Below are 27,479 nucleotides of genomic sequence, written 5' to 3'. Positions count from 1 at the left end.
CCTAAGCTACAAAAAGTCAATAACTCAGTGGGATGCTAGGGTCCATTGCTGGTAGCTCTTCTTAAGGGAAGAAGAGTTGTGTTACACTAAGTACCACATAGTACCACTAAGTACCACTGTTAGCAAATGCTGTGAAGTGTGACTTTTCTATTTTTATTTTTCAAAGCATGTTCAAAGTAGCATTCTAAAATAGAGACAGCAGGTGAACTCCTGTGTAAAGGCCAAGGAAGTGCATGGGATAAAAGAAAAAAATAAAATGAGTAGCAGGACAGAGAAACTTTGGAAGTAGATGGTGTATCAAAGCAAAGAATAACAGAGGTCAATGAGCAAGAAGATTAAAGTAGAATAGGAAAACTAATCAGACGGGGGTCTCAGATGTTGGAGGGTAAACTACATGTTGCTGAGAAGGAAGTCTTGAGTCACTGACTACATCCCATGTAGTCATGCCTTTTCCGATGGTCAAAACTGCTCCCACTGAAGTGAGTACAAAGATTTCAACAGCTGCAAAGCTGAGCCTACAAAGAGCCTCCACAGCGTCACCACTGGAAATGGCAAGTGTCACCTCCTGGGGCTTTGCCGATCCCAAAGAAGAGCAGGAGAACTGCTGCAAACACAAAACACATGCAATGCGGCTCGTGGGAACCTCTTTTTTTCAGGCAAGCCATTGCCAGAGGACCTGGAGCCAACCACAGGGTGCTGGGACTCCAGAGGGGAGCTGAGGAGCTACATAGGGCAGCTCATGGCAAGCACGCAAAATGCTTTGGAGTATGACCGTGTCTGGGTGTCTTGCAGAGAGAGACATCAAAAAGAATGGGAAGAAAGGAGGCTTATCAGCACATCAAAGTGGAAGGTGCTGCTAATATGCCTGCACTGAGTTTGAAAACACGATCCCTTGCGTAGTGAGCAGAATATAGAGAACATAATCTTATTTCAGCCCAAAGTAATAATATTTATTTCAGTTATTGAGCAATACAGTTCTGTGTCTTGTTGAGGCCAGAGCAAAGGATCAGGGCTGGGATGTAGGAAAACATTTGTGAAAACAGAGTTTTCAGGAACGTGGTGGCATGGATTGCGGTTGAACTAAGAAACCAAGGAAGAGGGAACTTCATACGAGGAGGAGTGCCCTTGTATATAGGATATTTACAGGATTTTTTTTTTCCCCACTCTGCCTGTAAAAGGATAGTTCTGGCTTTACAGAACGCTCTCTCCTGGAATATGGATTGTGACAAGGGTGGAAGGAAGTGGAAGCTCAGAACTCCCAAGAAATCTGAGACCTAGCCCTTTACCTATTCATCAGGAGTGTTAAAACACTTCGGGTGGATGGACAAGTTCCCAGATAACGACCTGGAAAAGAAAGGAGAACAAAACAAACATGACTAAGAGGATGAGATTATCTGTAAGCAGCAGACAAACGTGGGGTTCAACTGGGACCTTACAGGCCCATACAGTTTAAAAGCCTTCTCCTGCATATGGACAGGTGCGTGGAGCCTGACCTCTCACTCTTGCTGGCGAGAGATGGGCTGGAGATGTGCTTCGAGCTGCGTGCGTGCACAATGATGCATTGAGCTGGAAACCATTTACAGGGGCCTTTTTGGCTGAAGGGTTAGAAAAAGAGGGAAAGTGAAACAGATCTGGCATGAGAAGTAGTAGAAGCAAGATGTTGAAAGTAAGAGAAGAACAAAAGGTGAGATGAGTGTGATAGCTGCAGTTTCTCGTCTCAGACCATATGGGCCTCTTGAAACTGGGAATTACTTTCCCTGTCCTTAATCTCAAACGTCTGTGTTTGTGCAAAGTATCATTTATGGAGCAATTCCATAATTTTTTTAAATATAGTGTAATTTGCATATCACATTTGCTTTCCATTACTTATTTGAATACCAATCCCACTTGGTTTCTCTTCTTGCATTTAAAAATGTCAGCTATCTTATAGCTATAAGCAAATATTGAACATTTAGTAAGTACAGGGTGTTTCAAACAGTTAGACCCGATTTCAAAGCAGTATATTTAACAATGACAACAGGATGCAATTACACAAAAATTTACAAGTGGTTTAATGAGTTATAAAGTAGCAAGCATTTGAAACTCTATGCCCTGCCCTTTCCAGTGGTAAGAGTTTTGTTCATGGGCAGCTGGTGATGGCAGAGATGTAGTGATTTAAAATTGGTTCCATCTTTTTGAAATGCCTGTACTAGCTTCTCTAAAAATACCATTTAATTATTGGACCACGTACTATTTGTTTATGGCAGGAATATTAGCAAATACTTGCAGGATGTGCAGAAGTAGTAGAAGGCATTGGGAAAAGTTTTCGGAGTGATAACTCGGTACTGGTTTTAGGGTCTTCAAAAAGATTGTGTTGGCAGGTGTTGAGGAAGAGGAGGATTGCTGTGATATCATTAGGCCCTCTGCTTCAGAAGCTGCTGGCTGGGGGCAGTGAGGGGGCAGAGAAGGAAGCAGGTTTAAGGAAATGCTTTCTACAGGAAAAAGGAGCTTCAGTTTTGAAGGGGAACCAGGGAGTGGACTAGGGTAATGAAGACTTCTTTCTGCTTATGAGACTTGTGACCAGCCCAAAGAGGGGAAATGAATATGCTGTCACAGAATTCTGCATGGGGGGAGAGTGCCTCCAAGGAGCTCTAGATAGTAGGTGGGACTTGATCAAGACGTGTATTCTTGGTGGTAGAAGAATTGTATATCCTGAATTTGTGCAAATTGATTTTTGTTTGAGTCTTGCAGTAGTGCTGAAAGCAGTATCCACTCTTGGGGTTGCTATCCCCCCCACAAAAGAGAGTATGTTGTTAAATGGAAGAAACATGGTTATCTCAGGTGGGACTGGGCAGCTCCTCTGTGAATCACGCCATTTCCCACTTAAAACTGGAGCAGATGATAGCAAAGGATGCTCTTCTTCTTCAATTTAGAGACAGACCTTCACTCCTGTATTTCTTCCCCTCCCATCAACCTTCCCCTCCCCTGTCGTCTTTGCCAGTTACTCTCTCATCTGTTTTACCCCCTCTATTGTCTGTATCTCAGGTCTCACACATGAAGGCTCAGCTTCTTCAGTGTACTAACAAGGGGTTTGCTGAAGCGAAATATAAGTCAGATAAAAAAAATCTCTAATTCAAGAAGGAGTGCTATAATGGCTGTCTTGTGTAGTGTTCTTGTTCAATGAAATTAACTGTACAATCCAATAATTAATTCCTTTTTGTTGCAGTTACATTGATTAGCATATAACACAGATAGAGCAAAGAGCCAGAGGTTTGTATTTTGCCTTCAGCAGCCAGCAGTGCAATATGTGCAGCCATCAAATTGTCTATGTGTTGCAGACCATTTCTCCCTTTGAAAAAAGAGTGCCCACTATTAAGGCACTAGCAAAGAAAAACGAACCAAAGTTTAAGGCAAAGGGGTAGTGCTTCACATGTACATTTTATGCTGCTAAAGAGATCCACAGCACTGTGACCAAACCCCATTAAATGGAACACTTTCTATTTAAATCTTCCCATGACATGTTTCTGGTATTACTGTACCAGGGAGGCACGTTAACTGTTAGGCTTAAAGCTGCTCTTCTTCCCTTCCTCAAATGGCTCTGGGACTCAGACCGTCACTTCCAGTTCAGGATCTCAAGCTAAGCACCAAACTTGGGGGCTGAACAACACCTCACCTCTGCCCTCTGCTGAACCCCTTTCCTTGTGTACCTTCCCCAGCCAGACATGAGAACCTTAGTGCTCAGGTAAGAAAAGTCAAAACCTCGCAAGGGAAACTGCCCCTTCCCTGAGCCTCTGTGGGCATCAGCTTTACTATGTTCCTCATGGGTGACCTCCAGCACAGCGTTACTGGTGGGTGCACTGACTGTCCTTCCCGCTGGCAGGAAGGCCTCTGTGGTGTTAACCTGGCCAGCACTGAGGGGTGAGCAACAACTCAAACGAGGTGATTTTGGCTGCTGCTTTTGCAGTCACCCTTTGGGCACTGGAGGCATGTGGTGCCTTCTGACCGGCACAGATAAGAGTTTCTCACCGCTCAGGGCAGCAAACCACGCTGAGTTACAATTAAAGTGTGCATCTACCCACTATTGGCATCTGACATTATCTGAAATACCACACTTAGCTTTCTTTCAAGGGCTGATGCCAGCATCTTGGCTAAACTTAACACTGGCTTACATTGAATGCTTGTTGTTACATGCTTTTACTAATCCCAAGTGCAATGTATTCAGAGTACAGGAGCTGGTTCAGAGGAGCAGAGAAACACTTGCTCGACTGAGTCTTAATAGATTGTCATCCCAAGCTCCCCAATTATTCATGTTACAAACAGGACTATAAGAGAAAGAAGGAATTAAGGACCCCTACTAGAAAACTGGAGAGGGACTTTTTACAAGGGCATGTAGTGATAGGACAAAGGGTAATGACTTTAGAGTGGAAGAGGGTAGATTTAGATTAGATATAAGGAAGAAGTTCTTCACCATGAGGGTGGTGAGGCACTGGAACAAGCTGCCCAGAGAAGCTGTGGATGCCCCATCACTGGAAATGTTCCAGGCCAGGCTGGGTGGGGCTTTGAGCAACCTGGTCTAGTGGAAGGTGTCCCTGCCCATGGCAGGGGGTTGGAACTGGAAGATCTTCAAGGCGCCTTCCAACCCAAACCATTCAATGATTCTATGAAATGATAAACTAAAGTCTAGGAGTCCTACTCTGTGCACTGACAGACTAAAATATTTTTCCTTGTTTTACATTCTGTATAGGAAGGGCAGATTTTTTTCTCCTATTTCAAGTACTTCAGTGCAATCATAGTTTTTACAATATGGACAGCTTAGTCCTGTTTTCATATTTACTTAGTTTGTAAAGTATGTAAAAAACTCATTAGATTTGGGATTCCTCCTAGAAACAATTTATCTGAATAGCGTCAGCCAGTAGCCCAATGAGAATTGTTGTTTCGATTATGATTATTTTTCATTTTTACATGTTGGCTTTCATTTTTCTTGTCTTGTACTTGGATATTGAACTTTTTGTCATGGCTTGATGAGTTGGTTTTCTTGCTTCAACTCAGCACATCAACAATACTGAAAAAGGGAATCACTTTCAGGTAACTATTCAGTGTCTGTCTAAATTGATTTTACTCCCTTCTTACAGTTTGCAGTAGACATCAGTTACTGGCAAACGTGGTAAGCTCCTTGAAGGTCTGAGAAAGGACACAAAGACCTGAATCATCAGGTGAGTCTTAGCTCCAAGGTGTCTGATTTCCCGTATCATTCCTTAGTCACATGAGGCGATGCAGAAGTCTGAATTAATATGTTCATCTCTTCTGTGGGTGAACAGGGCTCTGGCGTCCTTCCCAGTGCTTGCTATGCGAGAAGTAAACGTGGCTAAAATCCCCCAAACCTCTCAATCCTGAATAAGCGAGATAAATATATTTGAAGGGAAGAGCATGTTAAAATATGGTAACTGAGCCCATACTTTGTTGCAGATGTTTTTTTAAAATCATTTTCCTGGCCAGTATTACTATTTATCAAAGCTCTCTCTTGTTTAAGCTAGGTCTTGCTGCCTCACCGCTTGTCTGCAAGGTCCTGCAGTGCAGCCATTAAGCTGAATTTGTGACACAAAAGTAATTACTGTGCCAAACCCAAGCAGCTGCTGTTTAAAAAAGAAATCCCCCAAAATCCAAGAAACAAAACCACTGGATTGTGCCTAACAATGCAGAATTAGATGGTAGAGGACAGGGAAGCTTAATTCAAGCGTTAATGTTCACCGAGCTAGCAGGGACACTGGAAATGAATGGCAGAGTAAGTAGCACGTTGAATACACGTCTCCCCCAAGTTTGCTCCATTGTAAGAGCCCTTCTCAATGTACAGTGTTGCCACAGTACAAGGCACACAGAGAGCCAAATGCTCACTTAGGGTGAACAAAAGCCTGTCTCCTGCTGTTGCTTAATGCCATAACTTTTATTAGCAGCAAGTGACAGCAGTTTAGCCTCCCTTCCTTTTTCTAGATGATTACATCCTTAAGCCGATTGACTGTGTTGACTAAAGGCAGCTGTTGATCCACACTCCTTCTGCTTACACACACAATGGCACAAGAAGAAAAGAAACGCCAGATTTTGTGTGTTCAGGATAAGCTTACGGTTTTGATTGCCTGAACAGAGGTGAAAAATTAGTTGCTGTGTCAGGAGCCTGGGATGCCTAATGGCACAGTTTCCACAGGCCAAGGAAAAGCAGGTGGGGAGCCCAAACCTGAGGCTCCCTCCTAAGGTCTCTTTCCCTTCCCTCGTGCCCCAGACATGGGAGGACAGGAGGGGGTGGGGACCACAGTAATAGTGTGCATTTGGGTTGGATTTGGGACACTAACCTTATGAAGAGAAAACCCTACCAAGAAGAGGGAGGATTAGTGAATCAAATGTAAATGCAACCTGTGTTCTTTACACACAATTAAATGTAGATGTGTAAGTTTAATTTGTTTTCTTTGTGTGTGCGCATGTGTATAGCGGTTGTTAATACCTAAATCCTTTTCCACCACCAAGTCCAGGCAGGTGCTCTGCTCCATGCTCAGGAGACCCTCAGAACATCCAAAGTGGCAGTTGTCATTTTTGTAAAGGCTTAGTAGTGCAATGCCAGTGCATGGGGATGTGAAAAATGTGTTCAACAGTCAGTTCACTGAACTTGCAAGCCATCCTCAGAGCTTGTAATTGGCACTACAATAGGGGATGGCGTTGGCAAAGGATTCCTCATAACTGCAAAATAGCTGAGAACCTGGTTCTTAGAGAGGTACTCCCTTTTAAGTAAGTTGTCTGTGTGAATTGGCACAAAATTTTACCCAGGAGGAAAGATGACAGTGGAAGTGGCATTGCAGTTATAATTAGCCAATTAAGATTTTTTCAAGGAAAAACATGTCTTAGCTATCACCTTATCTGGTGTAAATTATGGAAAAAAGCAGTCTCTTTCTGCAAGCTTTTAGGAGACAAATTTCCTGGCTCAGTTTCTATTTGCTGCAATGCACAGTAAATACATCAGTTAAAGCTCTCAGGAGAGACTGATCTAAAGTGAAGGCTCCTGCCACTCTCTTATCTTAGGCGAGAGGCAGTTTGATGTTGAAAGGAACATCCAAGAGCAGGTCCTCATTTGCAAAAAGAAAATACAAATTAAGAACTATTTTTTTTCTTGTGCACACACCAATGAGGCAATGTGGCTGCAGTAAAAGGGTTATATGCACAAAATTCTGATCTGCACTTTCCTCCCTGACAAAACTGGGGGATATCTGCTCAGGAGCCTCTCTATCTAATACAAAAACACATACTGAAAAGTTGTTCCAGGTGAAATACAATTGAGTGCAGCCAAAATACAATCACAGCTTTTAGAGGGATGGTCATGTGGGAAAAAATATTTTGACATGTCAAACTGGAGTTTGCAAAAATGGTTAAAGCAAAAGGTACTTTTCCTACTGGGAAACTGTGCCATCTGTTTTACTGCTTTGGAAGCTGCAATAGGAAAAAGTTCATTTCGTTGTGCTGCTTCTTCCTAGAAGGAAAGACCAAACAACAAATTGGAAGTGCTGGCATCCTTACTAATGTTTTGCTCCTCTCTTTACGTATACCTAAGCTCCCATTCATATTTATGTGACATGAGATGATTTATGCAGCTGAAGCATTGGCCAGACATCCCGCTTGTAAACTGCTTGATTCTGCCTTGTGCAGTGTGAAAATGGATTTATGCACAGTGGAAGAACTTAACAGGGATGACAATTTGATAACTGACATTGTTACGGTAATTTAATAAGAGGAGAAAACCTGAAGTAGATCTCAAAAGCTTGAGTAGACATAGATAATAGCTCACTGGTAAACCATATCCTGAGGAATGAAAGTGCTGCCAGTGTGCTGTCAAATAGGGAAATTCTATTCAGTAAAGAAACAAGACACATTAGTGAAGCAGATGGCTTTCAAGGTGGTAACAGAAGTATGACTGTGGGTCTGAGTTGGAATAAAATGGTTGAAAGGTTCAAAGTCCAATGGAGTCAATACTGAGAAATGGAAAAATGCTTTATCTTTGTGAACATGCCAAAAAGTTGTTTGTTTTAGAAACATTTTGGAAAATTCTGCACCCATTGATGGAGTGGTGTGGTAAAGTATGGTGGATGTGGTCTACCTTGACTTCAGTAAAGCATTTGACACAGTCTCCCACAGCATCCTCGCTGCTAATCTGAGCAAGTGTGGTCTGGATGATCGGGTGGACTGTGAACTGACTGAAGGTAAGAAGCCAGAAAGTTGTGGTCAATGGGACAGAGTCCGGTTGGAGACCTGTATCTAGTGGAGTTCCTCAAGAGTCGGTTCTGGCACCAGTACTGTTCAATATATTCATCAATGACTTGGATGAGGGAACAGAGTGCAGTGTCAGCAAGTTTGCTGATGACACCAAACTGTGAGGAGTGGCTGACATGCCAGAAGGCTGTGCTGCCATCCAGCGAGACCTGGACAGGCTGGAGAGCTGGGTGGGGAAAAATTTCATTAAACGTAACAAGGGCAAGTGTAGAGTCTTGCATCTGGGCAGAAACAACCCCAGGTTCCAGTATAAGATGGGAAATGACCTGTTAGAGAGCAGCATAGGGGAAAGGGACCTGGGGGTCCTGGTGGACAGCAGGATGACCATGAGCCAGCACTGTGCCCTTGTGGCCAGGAAGGCCAATGGCATCCTGGGGTGTATTAGAAGGGGGGTGGTTAGTAGGTCGAGAGAGGTTCTCCTTCCCCTCTACTCTGCCCTGGTGAGACCACATCTGGAATATTGTGTCCAGTTCTGGGCCCCTCAGTTCAAGAAGGACACGGAACTGCTGGAGAGAGTCCAGTGCAGAGCAATGAAGATGATGAAGGGAGTGGAGCATCTCCCTTATGAGCAAAGGCTGAGGGAGCTGAGGCTCTTTAGCTTGGAGAGGAGGAGACCGAGGGGTGACCTCATTAATGTTTATAAATATGTAAAGTGTGAGTGTCACAAGGATGGAGCCAGGCTCAGTGACAACCAATGGTAAGACAAGGGGTAATGGCTTCAAACTGGAACACAAGAGCTTCCACTTAAATTTGAGAAGAAACTTCTCAATGAGGGTGACAGAACACTGGAACAGGCTGCCCAGGGAGTTTGTGGAGTCTCCTTCTCTGGAGACATTCAAAACCTACCTGGACGCCTTTCTGTGTAGCCTCATCTAGGTGTTCCTGCTCTAGCAGGGGGATTGGACTGGATGATCCTTTGAGGTCCCTTCCAATCCTGAACATTCTGTGATTTGAGTTTCAACTTACCAGTGCCTGATTACAGTTCATACAAATCTGTTTTCTATATCTGTTCATATGGATATTTTTGCCCCAACAAAGGACAGATGATATAAGGGCAGAAGGTCTGCAAGTCAAAAACACCCCACACCTTGGCAAGGAGAACCGTGCAAAAGGGTTTAACATAGCTCTCTCAACCCATCCCTAGTGTCTTCAAAATAGTCCATCAACTGGTACACCACTTCAGTTAAAAGGAATTCAAGCTTACCTACAGCAGTCTGTGTAGGATACGTCTGTAAAAGCGACTTCTCAGCGATGAGGTTTCCAAACACCTAGGCCAAACCAGCAGCTTTACTTTTGAGGTAGGGATGGTGTCTTTTACATGACCACTCTGCTCCCTTAACTAGGACAAACCAGAAATTAATTATAGCTTCAACTGAAGCTAAAACCCAAAGTGAAGTGGCTTGTTTGGGCTCCCGGGCACAGGAGTTGAGGATGCAGGACCTGGGACATCCTGATCTGTGGTGCACCTGCCCCTTGCAGACACTGCTGTGTTTAACCACACCTCTGCCCTTTCCGAGCCAGAGTGATTGAGATGCCCATGGGAATGTACATACACCAGTAATCTCTTCAAAGTGAAAGAAACCCCTCAATTTAGACAGAAACATCTCTTTCATTGTGCACAAAGAGCTGCCTCTATTTATTTTGGTTATCTCTACCAGTAGGTGTCATGATACAGCAACCTGTGAAAATTCTTGGTGTAGCAGGAGATAAAGTGGTTAAATTAACACTAATAATTAAGGGATTTTATTTAAATGAATGGATGTCAGTGGTTAATTTTGCTAGATGCTACCACCCAGACGTTGGTCTCCTTGTTTTGCGTGTCCTGCAAATGAAAACCTCTGTCACTACCCAAAAATTTCCTTTTTGATGCCTGTATAATATACCCTTTTCCCTTGTTCCAGGAAAAGAACCTGTCCTTCAGTGGGAAACACTAATAGGGAGGTGGGTAAGTGACTGCGGAGTGACATTCTCTGAAGAAATTAATGATCACCTCTCCTTCAAAGAGACTGACAACAAATTCCACAAATATTTGCTACATCTAAGAACAGTCCGCTTAGATTTTTTTTGTCGCACATTGAAGCACACTCACAGCTTTCTCCATTTTGTGATGATCCTGGCTTCATCCTGTCTGGGCTGGGAAATTAATTAAAAGCAATGGTAATATGTCAGAGAGTCAGCCAGGTGCCTGGCTTGCTAGGATCATCTCCATTCAGTCAGGTTGCTGTGCCCCACTGAAGTTGCAGCTGTAAATGTACAAAAATCATAGGAAAGTATAACTGTAACTGCATGTCACATTTTTTCCTTGCCCTTTCCTCCTGCTACAAGGACAGTGAAAGAAAAAAGCTTTTAAATAAGCATAAAAGGATGTCATATTAATGTCTGCATTCCACAGTGGGGTAAATGACCACAGGCACACTGGTGTTCATGGAGATGGGCTGCTGCAACTTACAGGGTGACACCTTCACCATGACAAGCCTGCAGAGCAGGACATCCATGCAAGCTGAGGGTACAAATGCCAGATAAGAGTGTTTAGTTTTCAAGCCTTTGCTTGTACAGATGTGTTGCAATTTAAAGAAAATAAAGTAGCAGTGATTTTAAGTTTGATCCAATTGCTGGCCTGATGACTTCTGAATATGTTTCCTGCTCCCAATGAAAGCAGCTGTTAACATATTTTGAGTTAGGTTTGGGTTTTTGTTTGTTTGTTTTAATTTATTAATCTTAGCCCTTAAAGACTGTGGTTGCAAAAACAAACCAACAACAACCAACATCATGTTACATGAAAGGGCCTGTTATTGTTCAGTAAGAGAAGAAAAAACGGAGACTAGCATCTTATTAGGAGTATATAAACCCTCCTTCGTCTAGCCTTGCTTCATGTTCTCAGCAAAGCTCTTGCTCTAAGCTCCAGGGGTCATGTAAAACCATTCTAGGTATTTTTTATTATTTTTGCAATCCATATTTTGAAGATAATGTTGTGGTTTTAAGTCATTTGTGTTTACAATAGAATTTATGGATTCTTAAAAGTTTAATATGAGAAAATAAATGGAGTCTTATTAAATGGATTCCTCAGGACATAAGGAAGCAAAATACTTAGGAATATGCATTTCCTCTTAGGGAAAAACCCCAACCCTACAAATTCAGTAAAGAAGCCAAATGGAAGTGAGAATAAATATAGCATGAGGTTAAGAAGGCACCATGGAAGTGGGTTAACCAGGAGGACCCCATGAGTGACCTCTAGTCAGGCAAGACTTGACCAAGATCTTTTAGCTCAGACTTACTGACTACTTGGGTCTTGCTTGAGTGTTGGATATAAAGCAGCACTGCAATAAGCACTGCCACCTGCAGAAGAGAATCAAAACTGCTTAATTGTTAATAAAACTTCTTTAGTTTGGCAAGTGTGGGTTTTAGACAGCACAGCTCTGCCATGTCATATTGTCATCTTTGAAGGAAATGAGACAAGATCAATACATTATTTTGGTATCTCTAAATACTTCAGGGAGAAGTCTGGTCTCTGTTGAATTCCTACCATAAATACACTTTGGGAAGAGAGAGTGACAGTGACACAGTAGCCAGTATTGGATAATACTTACCTTAAATCCTATTCCTACTTACCCAGGTGTTTCCCAAACAGAGACAAAAGCAGCTACCCTCTTCTGAGGACCCTTCCACAGACTGGTTTTAAAAACTGTTTCCGCTCAGCAGCTTGCAGAAACACAGGTCTGGTTGTTCAGTGCCAAACTGGGCCAATTTTTCGCTTGTCTCTACTTTGGCCTCAGTTTTAAAGCAATATTCTCACATAAAGTGAAATATTCACAAGAAGAATCTACCACCGTATACCTGCTTGTCATGAATAACAACCACTTCAGAGTGGTTTACCATTTATTAGTGTTCATGCTAAGTCTGCTACTCGGCAACTAGATTTTACAAGTAAATATTAACAAACTAGCTAGTAGGTTTCAGTGAATGAACACAGAGGTTCTGGCACCCAAACCAAATGCTTACTCTTTTTTGAACTGGCGAAAAATCAGTCAGTAGTGAAAAGGCTTTTTACCTTCATCTCAGAGCTATCAGCTTTCTAGAAAGCACCATATAGTCAGAGTATTTGGCACAGACCTCCCAGCTGGGCTGTGATCACTGGAAGAACTATTATAATGAAAGACATGCAATCAACTCTGCTTTTCATCCAGGTAAATGATGTGATTTGTCTGATGTTTCAGCTGAATATCTTTCTTGCTGTTTTAGTTGCAGTTACAGCTGAAGTCACAACTTGTCATAGGGTCACCTTGTTCTTGAGGTTTGCCAAAGCCTGAACTGAGTAAAGCTATGGCTTAGGTGAATGCCTCTCATTTTTATAAAGATTTTCTAAGCTCTTAGCCTGAGAGCTGCTCTCTGTTCGACAAAGGCCATCCCTTTTCCCATTAAAAAGTGGCCCTAATACAGCTGTTATTCACAGGCTGGGACAGGATCTGCAATGTTTGACCTGTAGGTAAGTCTTTCTAGTAGTTACTAATACAAATCTAGTGAATAAAATGTTGACAAGTAAACTGTGCCCGCTCAAAATGTGTCGAGTTGAGTCTTTGCTCAAGTAACCTAAGAGAAACAGGTCTGGGTCTCCAGAGTCCTTTCAGGACTTGGTGCTCATCAGGGCATATAATGCCTCCTGATTTCCTTCATTGTATTGTGTCGTTCACACTGTATTACCATAACAATGGCATCCTCTCATTGGTGGGGAGCAATAGAAGGCTAATAAAAAATCAGTATCCGTGTTAGTATTCTCAATCTTCCCAACAGAAGAAAAAAGTGTCCTTTTATAGTGACTAGGATGGGCAGATGGCCTTTCTTAAGCAAAGATTAATTTTCACTTCTTTATATCATAAAAAGTAGCATCTAGCATGATGTACAAAGTGACAGCTAATAGCCACATTTCTCTCTCAATTTCTTGACAATGGAATCCTCTTTCTAGTTCTAAAATATCAGTCTGAAGCCCCAGTGACAGTGATAGAACAAAGTGCCACTCAAAGGTTTTCTGAACTACTGAAACATCCCCAAACTGCCCACAACACCTGAGCCACAGCATTTCACAGAGATTTTCCACAAATTCTTCAGCCCCAAAATATCAGGAATGCAATGACCAGCCAAGAAGCCACTAGGAATGAGAACTTTTCTGTAGCATCATAAGTAATCATAACAGCCTGTTCCTTTGCATACTGTAGTAATGGGTCAAGACATTGATAACTTTGGGATCCTTTGGGGACCTTGACAGGCTTGAGGAGTTGACCTATGTGAACCTCACAAAATACAAGGTCAAGTGTAAGGTCCTGCACCTGGGCCAGGGCAATCCCCGATATCAGTACAACTGGGGGATGAATGGGTTAAGAGTAGAGAAGCACTTGGGATACTGATGGATGAAAAATTGGACAAGCGCCGGCAATGTGCACTTGCAGGCTAGAAAAACAATCCTATCCTGTGCTGCCTAAAAAAGCATGGCCAGCAAGTCGAGGGAGATGATTCTCCCCCTCTACTGTGCTCTGGTGAGAACCCAGCTGGAATACTGTGTCAGCACAAGAAAAACATGGAGCTGTTGAAGAGTGTGCAGAGAAGGACAAGAAGAATGTTCAGAAAGACGCAACACTTCTCCTCTGAAGAAAGGCTGAGAGAGTTAGGATTGTTCAGCCTGGAGAAGAGAAGGCTCTGGGTAGACTTTAATGCAGCTTTTCAATATATAAGAAAAAAAGCGTCTTTTTACCAAGGCCTGTAGTGACAGACTAGCGGAAGGTGTTCCAGCCCATGGCAGGAGGGGCTGGACTAAATGATCTTTAAAGGTCCCTTCCAACTCAAACCATTCTATGATTCTATCAGGATCTACATGATTTGGTGTTTGAACCGCTGAACTTTAATCAATAACCAGGCGGTAGTTTTTTAATTGAGCATGATCTCAAGCCCTCCATCAGCAATGTTTGTAAGGTAACACAGTGACAAAGAACTTGGCAGGGACAATGGACAGGGTGTGCCGCAGTATTTGACACCCTAGTCCAAAGAAGATGGTGGATTTCCACTGTCAAGATTTCCTCACATAGCAGAAGAAATCTGGACTCTATATACTGTAAATCAACACTAATAATAACTTTTTTTAAAAAAAGGAGCAATTGTATGATTTTGTACTTTAGCACTAAGACTATTAAAGTTTTCCAAATGTGGACCTCAACTGTATGCAGCAAATTAAAGATACATATTAAACCTATAATTTTGTGGGGTTTTTTGGTATAGTTTAATGTTTGCATTGAAAATAAAATAAATGAGATTGGACAAAGACATTAAAAAGAATTAGCCTGTGCCTCTAATTATTAGAGAACAGAGCTGCAAGTAAAGCATGCCTTGTAGCTTGCAGTTTTCAAATATCAGGGGCAGCAATGAACACTGATAAGGCTGCCTGCTGGCTGGGGCACTCAGGGCTTTTCTCAGCTAGAGGCTATTCCTCTGCATAGCAAATCTTTCGCTCACTGCTACAGAATATGAGGGGAAATAAATAGGTCAACCTTGTGGCACTGAAGCACTCTGAGTTTGCAATCACAAATAAAATTAATTCAAAACAGTTAAGTAGAGACGTGTTTCAAAAATTAGTATGTTACCCTTTCTTTTTTTTTGCCAGTTTTTCCTAGTGTTTTTCCTGCTATGAGTGCTTCACGGTGTCGTGACTGAGTGTAAAAAACAAACCAGCAACAAGAACTCATTAGCAACCCTACAATAACAAAACAGGAGCCTTACTCCCCTCTTTCCAAGGGAGTAGTATTAGGAAAAACTTCAACTAAAAATTATTTTCTAAAAACCTTGAAAATTCAGCAACACTGTGACAATGTTTTGTTTTGTTTTGTTTAATTAGCTACTGTGGATCCACCTCCCTGCTAAGTCAAGGGTTGCCAGGCTCTCAGGGAAAATGAGGACAACCCTATCTGTGCACAACTGGTAGACTGGATCCTTCTCCCAATCCTCCTTACACCATAACTTTATAGCTGGGTTCCTACAGCAAAGGTGTACTTACAAAACAAATTTTATATATATATATATATAGTCACAATAATTAGAACTCATTTCCATTGTGTTTCAAGACATTATTAGAAAAGGGAATAAAAAACTTAGCATAAAAAAAATCTTTCTCCACACTCCGGGAAGTTAACTGACCTAGGTGGCACAACGTAAAGCTTCTATTCATAAAGAAGTTATTAATTTTATAGCCTTTCCAGCTCCTTTGTGCTCCCCTTTTCAGTGGTGAAAAAGAGATTGAAGTAGGTTATTTGGGATAGAATAAAAAAATATTTCTGCACCATCTTCTCCAACATTTGATCCAGTCCTGAGGACAGCAGAGCAGAAAAAACAAATAAAAATCTGATTCTTGGACTTTATGTCCTGCAGTTGGCACATCTGGAGTGCAGTTTACAGGGGCAGGACATTGCAAAGGAGTCAGCATACCTGTTTTGGGCATTCATGGATTGCATGACCTCAAGCAATTCCTTTGCCTTTTGTGTTTGCTATTTTTTTTTATATAGCACACCATATGACATCATCCTCAGCAATAAAATATGGGGTTGGCTGGAGCGGGATGTGTGTCCAAAGTGACCCTTGCTTGGGGACCAGCTGGGCATCATTCTGCTGGTGGGAGGTGGTGAGTCATCGCCTTTGCATCACTTTTTCTTTTTTTTATTCTTATTAAACACTTATTAAATTGATCCACTTCTTTTTTTTTTTCCTTGCTTTGGCCCTTCTGATTCCCACCCTGTGCCACTGTGGGGAGTGACTGAGTGACAGGGTGGGGGTTTCCCTGCCAGCCAGGGACAACCCACCACAGCCTCAAGCTGCTGTAGGCCATGGGCATGCATTTAGAAAGCATTCCTATACACTTGCTCCATTCTTCTGCTCTGCTGTATCAGCTACATATTTATCTCTTGTATTTATTAACAGAGCCAGGATAGAGGCTGTGCAAAAAATCGGTCTTGCCCGGTACAGCCATTTTATATTCTTAAATACTTACTCCAGTAACCATCTATGCAGTAATGCTAGATTTCGGCAACTATTTCAGAATTTATTTTCATGTGCTTGTAACTTTTTCAACAGTGCTTGGAGTCAGGGCTAGATCCTCACTCCAGGATCTACTGAGATCAGCTTTTCTTCATACAGAAAAACATGTCTTCCTCATTAACACCTTACAAGCCACTAAAGGACAGATTCAAAGGAGTTTTGAGAAATTTATGGAAGCTTTTAACACAGTGCTAGGAACCTGAGAGAAAGGAAATTGTTCCTTATTTCAGTGGAGTTTTACCAACAAAACTTACTTCCGCTTCAACTGTACTCAGCATGGACTCAGAATATACAACAAGAATATCCAGTCCCTTCAGTATAACTCTGTTTTTCAATAACTTTTATAGCGATGGTCACGTACATGTTCATCTGCTTTTCCTCATTCAGAAAACTCTTTCTCCATACAGGATGGGCAGCTTTCAAATTGTCAAACACTTGCTTACCTACGTATTGTCTTTCTGTAGCTTTTGGTGTCTTTCTGTAGCTTTTGGTACTCACCATGGCTGATATGACAGTGTTCTCCTTTGATGACAGGCAGCATGGTGCCACCGTGGAAGAAAACTTTTGACTTCAGATCTGTTTTCATGTGTTCTGACTCCAGTTTCCCAGCTGACATCGAAAGCAGTAAACAAATCTGGTTAGTTGCTAAGCTGGTCAGACTGTCCATTCCCACAGCCTACGGCTGCATCTAAAGCTGTTACCCACAGTTTCTTGCCCTATCAATGAAATCCAGCCTGGAAATCAAGGAGAGAAGAGAGAATCATGGATAAATGACTTGTCTTCCCAGTGTGGATGTAAACCTGAAGGGACTCAACCCACTGAGATCATGGGCAAGTTTGGTACTTCACTTTGGGTGGGAACGCCTTGAGGACTGAAGGCATTAGAGGTCTTAGAGGACCTCTCCCAAGGAAACTCCAGGATACCTGGGAAAATTTGAGACTATCCCAAGGAAGCCCAGCACCTATCAGTCTGCACTGATGAAGTTCTGTAGTGAGACAATAAATTTGAAGAGCTGGTGCAAGAAAGATACTGGTTATAAGGATCACACTTTTCTGAAGGCAGCCTTAAGCACTCATACTCATGGGACATGTCCATGCTGGAAGGGACTGGCTTTATCCTAACAGCAATACTTAGGCTGAGATGATCAGGCATTGATTACAGAAGATATGGATAAGAAAAGGAAAAAAACCTCAGAAGATACTTCTGGATGCCTGACTCAGTCTATAGCTAGAGTGAGCACTTCTCCACCTCCAACTGCACCTTTATTTCCTTAGGAAGTCCAAGGGAGGCAAAGTGTAGGTGGCTTTGAGACCTATTCTAGATCCAAGAGGTCAAATTTAATTGCAATTCTTTGTTCTAGACTTGCACACACAAAAGAGGACTGATGTCTATGGTCTCTCCTTCGCAGAATGGGATTGAATTTCAGTAGCCTCTTAGAAGAGGAAATTAAAACTACAGCTGAATCTATGATTGTTCTAAAGAAGAGAGGAATAAACCCAGTGCTTAGAGGGGGAAACAGTTATAGAGTAAAAACCTCATCAGTCTGCTGGAATTTTTTATAGATTCAAGACTGAAAGCTAAGGAACTGCATGAGCCTTTAGAGAAGGACATCAATGGCTCCTATAACAGAAGGTGGCCCTAAATATTTAAGAGGAAGCAGTCAGAAGAAGAGGATGTGTGTGCTATAGAAGACATACTTGGTGAACTATCAGGGTAGGCTGGGGGTGGAGCAGGAAAAAGGGGAAACTAACCATAGGCCTTGAAGGTCATATGGTGACCCCCAACATTGCTACTTCTCTCTCAAGAAGAGTAACTGAGGAAGAGGAAAGAGGAGTCAGAGGGTAGAACACTGAAGTAAATCTCTTACCTCCTCTTACTCTAGTCTCTTGTCTTTACCTGGATTTAGCAAGACAGCTTGGAAAGCAGTGAGGCTGCCCAGTTGAGAAACATTCCTGGTTGGCAAACAGCCTCTTAGACAAACTTCTGGTTGCTGCATACTTGGCAGTTTGAAGCGCATTGTCCTGCAAAACAGGACTAAGCAAGCTTGGAAACCTAGGCATAGTTGTCACTCTCTACTGGTGGAAAATGTACACTGGAGCTCTTATTCTGATAAGGCCCAAGCAGTAACCTGGCACAAGGTACCTGCTTCCCTCCTGGTGTGCAAGAGACAGAAGAAGCTGTAGATATTCATAAATGAAAGAGAGGAAAATGGCACCTGGTTCTTAACAGACTTTTGAACGCCTAGTGAGACAAAAGCTGAGGGAATCACACATCTATGGTACAGACAAGCTATAGGCTTTGACAAGCGTGGTAAGACATTAGGAGCAAATGCATTGCTCAGGTGATAGGTAGCAACCAGCAAGAATTTGCAACAATGTTCTTGTAACCAAGATCAAATGGCTTTAAAAAAGCCATCCAATAGATTTCTAGAGAATAAATGTGTGGGGGTAAAACGCTGTTGCCTCCAGCCAACTTAAAATTATAAAATGCTAGTGACTGGATCTCATGATTTATGGACCACCCACTTCTGCTCTTACTGAGGAAATTCTTCATCAATGCGAAGCTCCAACTAGATCAGCCTAATGGATTGACTCAATAATTTTGAGAACAGAGGTTTGGATGTCCGCATGAATTGGATCGGAAGGCCCTTTTTCCTGTTTAAAGACAATAATATTTATAGCTTTAAAGGCTACATCAATTTAAATGTTATAATGTTTCACAATCATGTATTTAAACACAGAAATCTGTTTATTTACCCAAACAAAACAGAGGAAATGATTCCAGCCCTCAGGTTTTGAATTCTCGTTTAAATATGTGAACATCGGTCCACAACTTAGAGATGTTTGTGTATCTATGTACCTCCAAAATACTCATATTTCATAGGCTTTTTCACATTAATATTCACCAACAGTATCACAAAAGTTCTTTTTCTTTTACATAACTGTAAGCAACAGTAATTCTAGAAACACTAGAGAAAAAAAAGCATAGCAATGTCCACAGTTACAAGAAAAAGTGCACATTACTTGGTCACAATCACAGTCATTACTTGGAAAACTATATGTAACAAGTAGATATAAAATATCACTGATGCCTTAAACTCATTGTCAAAAATGGAATTACATAAAATTTTGTACATGAAATAAGGCAAATTTAGGAATGCACAAGAAACTTGTTATTCAACAAAAGCTAAACAACAGAACAGATAGTACAGTAAGCATAAACTAAAGTACTTTTTCTATATACTTAAAAATAAGCCTGCCATAGTGCACAAAGAAAACACCATTAATGTGTAATCAATATTATAAAATAAGAAATAGAGGGGTTGGGAAGAGTGGGGGAGGGGAAAGAAGATTTTTATTATAGTTGCAGCTGCATCCATTTACAGTTTTGTACAGGTTTTAGCTAGGCCTGGGAATTCTACAAATCATACCAAGAAGTGTCATTGACCTTCCTCCATAAGAATTTCGCTTAAATTAAGGAAAACAAAATAAATACACGCAGGAGTGCAAATTTTCAGATTGTCACTTGCAACCTCTTCACATTCATCATCCACGTCCAATCACAACTAGAGGGACTTGTATAGGACAGCAGCAGTGATCATGGAATTAGATGAGCTCGCCATAAGAAATCAATTTATCTTTTTTTTTTTCCTCAATGATATGTCTTTTTTTTTTTTTTTTTTTAAGAAAAAACCCCTCAACTCTTTATTAATTGCTAATAAAGCTGCAATATATTACAGAATGGAGTTGAGAATGGTATGAATGCAGGAAATGCATGCTTCCTTTGGAAGGTATTCTGTAGATGACAAGTTACAGTACATGGGGGAAGAATTATCCAGCATCAAGAGTTACTCGTTGTAGAAAGAATATGAAGTTGGGGAGAAGGGCACAGTCAGGGGTTCAAGAGAGGAAAGGGGGACTTACAATAGTTCCTCAAAACATTTTCAGGACCAGTGAAAAAGTTTACCAAAGTAAAAACAAAAAATCTTGAATGAAAACAAAAATCCTTTGTTTTGTTTTTTATAAAAATTACATTTTTTTAAAATACAAGATCCTTTTAATTGCAATTGTGCCCTGTAGCAACAGGACATTTGGCAACGTTTTGCCATATACTGCAGCTTTAAGTCCAATGAGTCAGTATCACATTCCACTAATATTGCACTTGGATCTTGAACCATTTTTTTTTTAAACCATCACAGCATCTTCTGTTTCCTCCACTTGTTAGAACGAGTTAATTTCTAGCCACTTTTTCGATATTTATGCTGACACACTAAAACAAAAGCAATAGGCTGGACACAGTAAAGTACCTCAGAAATACCAGAGGTCGTAGTTCACTTGAAGCACCTTAACACATCACTTTATGGATCAAGAACAGTGTGGCATTATGGTAATTAACTCTCCTAAAAGACTGTGCAGTAACTGAAGTGTGTGCTCTGGGAAATCAAAATGTCATTAGTGGAAACTCTGAGATAAGACCAGGCCAGTGCGAAGGTCATATGACTCAGTTCTGCTGCAAAATAAGGTTTTCCAGTTCATCTGCAGAACGCAATAAAAACGCGGCTGATTCTCGGTACCCCGCCACCAGCTGCCTCACTGCGTTTATTTCAGTCGGACTCAGCTGGGGTCTAGAGCTGGAACTACTGGAGGATCCAGAGCTGGTTGCTAACTGCCTCTTCATACTGAGATCTGTTGGACCTGCAGATAACAAAGGAAAAGAAGAGAAGCTTCAGAACTCGCTGCCAGAGACGTTTCACAGGTTTGTAGCTACAAATGTGGACTAGAAAATCTGCTCTCAGCTGAGTGTCAGTCAGAAGTAGCACAGACAAGAAATTACCGTTCAGCTACCAGCTGCCTTGATAGGGACCACAGCAATTTATTTTTATATATGACAGACACCCTTTAAGTTCTACTTATGTAACACAAGGGGCAAGTCCACTGCCAGTAGAAAATCAGCCTTTGGTGGTATCGCAACAGTGCAAGCTGCTCGCACCCCAAGACTGCCCTGGGATCTGACACTGGTGAGTGGCAGAAGGTTCATCTCCTGCGCCTCCCCCAGCTCCAGCTGCCATCATAGCCCTCATGGCAATCTGCACACTTGCACTTTTTATCACAGAATCTTAAACTTATGTTCCCAAGGTATCTATTTTCACATTTTATGCTTCAATCAGCACGCAGACAGATTGTGAATCCCTTACAGATGTAGATAAATGGCCATTCACATGACTAGCCTTGATGCCGTGTGATCACTTAGATAAATAGGCTGGTGACAATCTGGCTGCTACAGTGAGGAGGACACTGTCATCTGCGGGGGCTGCATACAGCTGGCAACGTATCTCAAGGACCCTGTAAGGCCTGAACACTGACAAGAGAATCTGCAGCCATCACCATGTTGCGTTGGCAGCTTAGACCAATACATTTAGCACTTCTCATCAAACAATATTCTCAAGACCATGTGTGCTGCGTGCAGAAGACGGCACTCCTGAGGGAGGTCTGCAGGTTACTGCCATCAGCAAAACCATCTGCCCTCATGAAGTCTGGCTTTGCGTGGAATTTCCCTGGTCATTTGACCATAGTTATTAATCAGCTAAGACGTAGGTTGCTTTGATGTTTGCATTTTCCACTTAACACATTTTTTCTTCCTGGGTGTAAATTTAGACAGGTGGGACTGGACTGAGCACTTTTTCAGACATAGAAGGCTACAGATGGCAAGTATACCTATGAAGCAGTTTATTATGTGCAAATCTGGAAAAACACTGCTCATTCATTTTGACAGTGTAGCAAACCTATGCTTCTGGCAGGCAGAAAATCAGACTAGCCTGATCTCAGTCTTAACACTCTCCTGGAAACTGGGATCAGGTTATCCAAAGTGATGTATCTTGCTTTCCTATGAGAAAAATGTCACTGTTCAATTTCATCTGGACAATATATGTCACTGCCAAAGCTTTCTCAGCATTGGTTCAATGAATGAACCTTGCTTTCTGAAAATACTTTAAAATTTAGCATATTGAACTACAGAATATAGAACACATCAGCTCACACTGCAGAAGTTCTCCTAAATATTGCCACTGGAAACACAAGATTCAAAATGATTCTCACTATCCTAAGCACTAATGGAAAGAAATATACTGATTTCCAGAAGCTGAAGGTCTGGTCATAAACCTTACTTATTTTTCTGTCTTTTATGTTTATTCAGAGCTACAGCTGAGACGGCAAAGAATGTGGAGACTGCCATGTCCCCACACTCACTGAAGTTAATGAAAATCTCCCCTTGAGTGAATGAAAGCAGAGCTGGGACTATGAAAAGAAACTACTCAAACAGAAAGGTCCTTTTAGATTTTACTTCCTACCATGCAACGAGCATGAACAGCACTTAGCCTTACAACTCTATTATCCAGTTTTACACCAGCATAAATGAACTGACTTCTAAATGACTTCTAGTGTACAAAGGATAAATAAAAGGACAATTAGCTCAGTGAATTTGTTTCAGTGTGACCGCACGCTGCAGGGAAACCATCACAGTGTGAAGAAGCTCAGAGGATATTTCTAAGTAAAATCTTAACCCAACACAGGGAGGAAGGGTATACAAATCATAAAGCCAGCTGGGCTGAATGGTTGTAAGAAGCCATGAAAGACTTCTATATTTATTGAGGCGGTAGTGAAAAAGCTACCACTGACATATTGAGGGCATTGTGCTCCATATGAACCTACTTTAACTTTTATGTTCTTTCCTTGACTCTCATTCATGTCACAGCCAAAACCAGACACACAATATATTGCAGAACAGAGCTTCTGTGGCAGAGCATGTCTTTTTCTGAAACAGAACTGAAGAGCTTCTCTCATTGGTAATTCCGATTTTTAAGTGATTGAATAGGCTATTCTTTTACTCATAAGCAGAAAATACACAGAAATGTGCTTGCTTGTAGCTCTAAGGTTTTCCTTACAAAATCGGATGACACAAAGTAAAAGCATTGATTTGAAAGGAAAACTAGGAGAAGATGAGATACCCAGCATGCGTAAATTGGTGTAACTCCTCACAAGTCTATAGGGTCACAGAGATTTACACAAACTGAAGATCTGGCCCTGTATTTCCAGATGTCCGGATTAACTCTTCGGAATATATACCTTTGAATCCTTGAAGGTACTGGAAATAAAGTTTTGTGCAAGTACAAATCTGCAGCCTGCATACACAAGGAACCATCAGGTCCCAGAAGTTCTCTTGGTCTGAGAGATTTCTGCTGTATGCAGAGTTCTTATATACAAAAGAAATAAGAAAACTTGGATTTTAACTTACCTCAGCTGCTTCAAACTACTTGATTTTTTAAATTTCTATACACTAGAAAAAAAGGATTTTACTTCACTCCTCAACTCCTGTCTTGTACTTAACAAGTCACAGTGCTGTGTTTCTTCCCCTCAAAGACCTCTGAGCAAAAAAGCAAAGAAATACACACACCTGCATACACACACACACAAGTGTTCCTGGCTGTGGTTTCCAGACAGTGAGTACACACCTGCTTTTTGAGGAAGGGAAGCTGCAGGTGCTGGCAGAGAGGTGAAGAGAATGAGAACAAGCCATGCTTGATGTGCTGATAAGAATTTTAGTTCTTCTGTTAATTATTTTATGTGAGTACTACAACTCACCTCCAAAGCTTGGCTATGACAGCCCAAGCTTTATATCTTGAAGAATACCTCCCGCAGACTAGCCCCAGCATGTGTTACACTGGTCTCATCTTTTAATAGCTATGATAGACACTCACTGGCAGTATTACTGATTCTTGAAGGTTGTCCTGGCTGCTATAGGCTAAATATGCTATAACTTACCAATAGCTTCATGAGTCATAACTGGTTGTTCAGAAAACAAGGAATAAATACATCTTATTCTTATAGTGTGGATTTTTCCTGTGTAATTTTATGCAAATCAGCTACTGAAACACCGGAACCTCAATCTTACTCATAAATATCCACCACATTTCTTGAAACAGACAAATAAATCACAGACATTCTGAAGGATTAAAACAGCTGGTTAAGGTAGACACTTCATGTACCTCTGTCTTCAGAAGCCATCACTACAGATGGCAAAGTTTGGAGAAAGCTGAACAGCTTCACCACCATTTATTTTAAAACTACCCTTACTTTAAATAGAACTATATCCTTAACATACTTAGAATTATTGATTAAGCTGCCAGTCTTCACAGGAACAAGTAAGTGTATCCTTAAACAAACAGAAATCTGGATATTTTTGCAATTAATTTTGCAGTGTCCAGTTCCTCCAAGGTAATACTGCACATTTTAGCATATGGCTTACTATCTTGGAGTACTTCAGAACAATTAAAAATCTTGATTGCAAACATCATCAGGTTCCACAATGTCTCTGTGTGCAAGCAAATACTAAGCATATATCACAGAGATGAAGACAGGATATTTATTTACTTCCCCTAATGCATACTATTATAACTCACAATTGTCACCTCCTGTGTTTTGATAAGAGCACAACATTCTCTTAAGCAGTGGGTTAAACAAATTGCTGAGACAGATCCTTCCTTTTATCCTTTTTCAGAAGACTGAAGTATCGTTCCTCTGCCTCTTGCCAAGGCCACCTGATTGACACTTTAACGTGGAATATTTTTGATTTACCACCTCAGTCCAGTTACATAGACCTGATTTCCCCAGTGAGGTGAAATTGTTCTTGTTGGAGCCACATAAAACCGAATATAAGAAGTCTGAAAACCCACTCTTCATGTGCTAGACAATCATTTATCAAATTAGCTGCTAGGAATATCTGCCATTAAATACACTGTGGGACAAATGGCTTTTCTGTAAATTGCAAGACTTAAATGGAACTAGCTATTGCCTCATGCACCACTCATTAGCACCATGATTTATATCAGACTCCCAAATATGGGTCAGATGTAGATGTACTGCTACTGATTGCTTAGACATTATCAACTGTCTCAGCAAAAATCCCTTAAGAATTGTATGCTGTCGCTGGGTAGCTACCAACCGTATAATTAACAACTACTGAAAGAATAATAAATGTGTCAAAGACTCTCAAAATGGTTATCACTATTTCAGATAATAATTTAGAATAACAAAAATAATTTTAAAAAGCTGTATGTGCCTAAGCATATATGCTTCTACATTTTCATTAAGCAACGTTTTTCATCAGTGAAGAGGTAAAAAGAAGTGGCACTTATTTATACAAAAGTACATTTGCGCATGCTTTGAAATCTCTCTTGTGTATCATTTCAATTGCAGCTATTCTCCTCTCCCCGTTTTCCCCAAGAGTGGTTTTAGAAGTACGTACTAACTTCTTACACACTCCAATAAAACTAAATAGAAACAACTATCAAAGTATGCTACTTTTTCCAAATCAGAAGTATTTATTATTGTAATAATGTTTCATTGTGATATTATGCATCTGCCAATGTTTCTTTTCCTCCTGCCTTCAAACAGAGAGCAGATGTGCCTAAAACTATTGTTTCAAGTGCCAGGAGATCTCAGATCAAGAAAATGGGGACTAATAAATTGGAACTTTTAAGCTCCTTTCTCCCTTTTACAACTTTCCCTATGGAAAACATGCCTTTAGTTAGTTTAGATAGCACAAAAAATAAATGCTGGGTTGCCTGAGGAAAGAGACATGAAAACACAGAACTGCCTATAGCCACTGAAAATGATGCATTCTCAACAATCAGCAAACACATTGGTTTGTGATGAAATGATTATGTGAGATCCTCCAGTAACGTTTCCTACCCACCACAGGAGATTAATTATGTGGCCTACACCACTCTTGCCTTGATGGCTGTCCCCTGAGCTTTGTGCAAAGCTGGAAAAGTGAGATACTGGGCAGTACATCCACAGACATTGCCTCACCATTTCTATGGTGGGAGCAGACTAACACTTGCGTATGTCCTGTATCTGACAATTTGAAGAGGAGGAGAAAGTGGGAAGTGGAATGTGGGAATGAACTTAATACAGAATTCAGCCAGTATTTCCCAGTAAGAAATTCCCACCTTTGCCACAACATAGATCAAACTATTTAATTTCTCCCAACCCCACATTTTGCCCTTCTTTTTTAATGGAACTTGAACACACTCTCTCAGGTTCCCAGCTCTATCACTCTTGTTCTGTGTCCCTTCATGCCCCAGGCTTCAGCTGTGTTAGATACAAGTTGTTTTGTCTCCACTCTCTCTCTCCACTTCGATGTCATTAGGGTAGCATTGAGAACAGAAGACTGCGCAAGAGCAGACCTAGAAAGAGCTGGAGAGAGCAACCACAGCAAAAAACCCATTCAACCCCTACATCACGGCCAGCCATGTTGTGGGTACCTTTAAGAATTAACTACATACTGGATATTCTCAGTTGGACTCTTTTTTTTCCCTAGTCTATTGCTGAGAAGCCCGCACTGATCATGTGAATGCAAAGATTTTACAGAAGGTTACAGCTTCACCAAATTCACAGCGCAGAAATGAGGCACTCTTGCTACTGTCACATGTGAAAGTGGACGAGAGTGCTGGGCGCTCTGTCCCTGCCCCAGAGCAGCACAGCCATGCTGGTCACCGGGGCTCAGCAGCATCAGCTCCAGGAGCTTCCCCCAGCTACCCCCTGGTGTTCTGCAGGGCTGCAGTGCCTGAAGGACCAGGAGGCAGAAGGACCAGGAAGGCACACAGGTAAGAGGCCTGGCCAAAGCGGGGAATGGCTGGGAGAGCATAGCGACTGTGGGCTTCCGGCAAGGAGCAGCAGGGAGAAGGGAGCGGTATGGTGTCAGTCCAGAAGCTACTGGCTGGACCACGGGGCCATTGGTCATGGTCTGCGGGCCCACCTGTGGGAGAGGAGGTTGAAAGAGAAGCCTGCAAGGGCTCAGGATTTGCCTGTGGTGTGAACATGTTCGTATTCGGCAGGAGGACTCACCTGAGCTGGAAGGGGACTGGACGTTTGTGGTGCCTGGGATGCAGTGCTGAGTTGCAGCTGTGGTGGAGGTAGGCTGCAGATCTGTGTAGAGAAACAGAGACACAACAGCTGCTTAATCTTACCATGACATGAGGGCATGTCCTGCATGGTCAGTCTGCCATCGAGTCTGAAACACCTTCCCTTTTTATACAAGGAGAAATGACTGACATTTCTGCCTAG

General features: G+C 41.6%; 1 protein-coding gene across 5 annotated transcripts in view; it reads right to left on the bottom strand.

Moving 5' to 3' along the window:
- Window positions 1-20,856: 20,856 nt before the first annotated feature.
- The window catches only part of NOL4 (nucleolar protein 4), a gene marked incomplete at both ends in the record, with an annotated part of 193,189 nt that continues 186,566 nt past the window's right edge, over window positions 20,857-27,479 (bottom strand). For 4 of the 5 annotated variants that reach the window (XM_080339922.1, XM_080339925.1, XM_080339923.1 and 1 more), the window contains one exon: window positions 20,857-21,050. In XM_080339922.1, coding sequence (XP_080196048.1) covers window positions 20,857-21,050 — 194 coding nt within the window. Of the gene's footprint in view, window positions 21,051-27,260; window positions 27,342-27,479 lie in introns of all 5 variants that reach the window. The other variant, XM_080339921.1, reaches the window with a different exon arrangement.

The sequence above is a fragment of the Nesoenas mayeri genome (genome assembly GCF_963082525.1).
Source record: "Nesoenas mayeri genome assembly, chromosome: 2".
Classification (NCBI taxonomy): domain Eukaryota; kingdom Metazoa; phylum Chordata; class Aves; order Columbiformes; family Columbidae; genus Nesoenas; species Nesoenas mayeri.
Note: the sequence above shows the minus strand (reverse complement) of the source record. Positions and strands in the feature narration are given on the sequence as shown.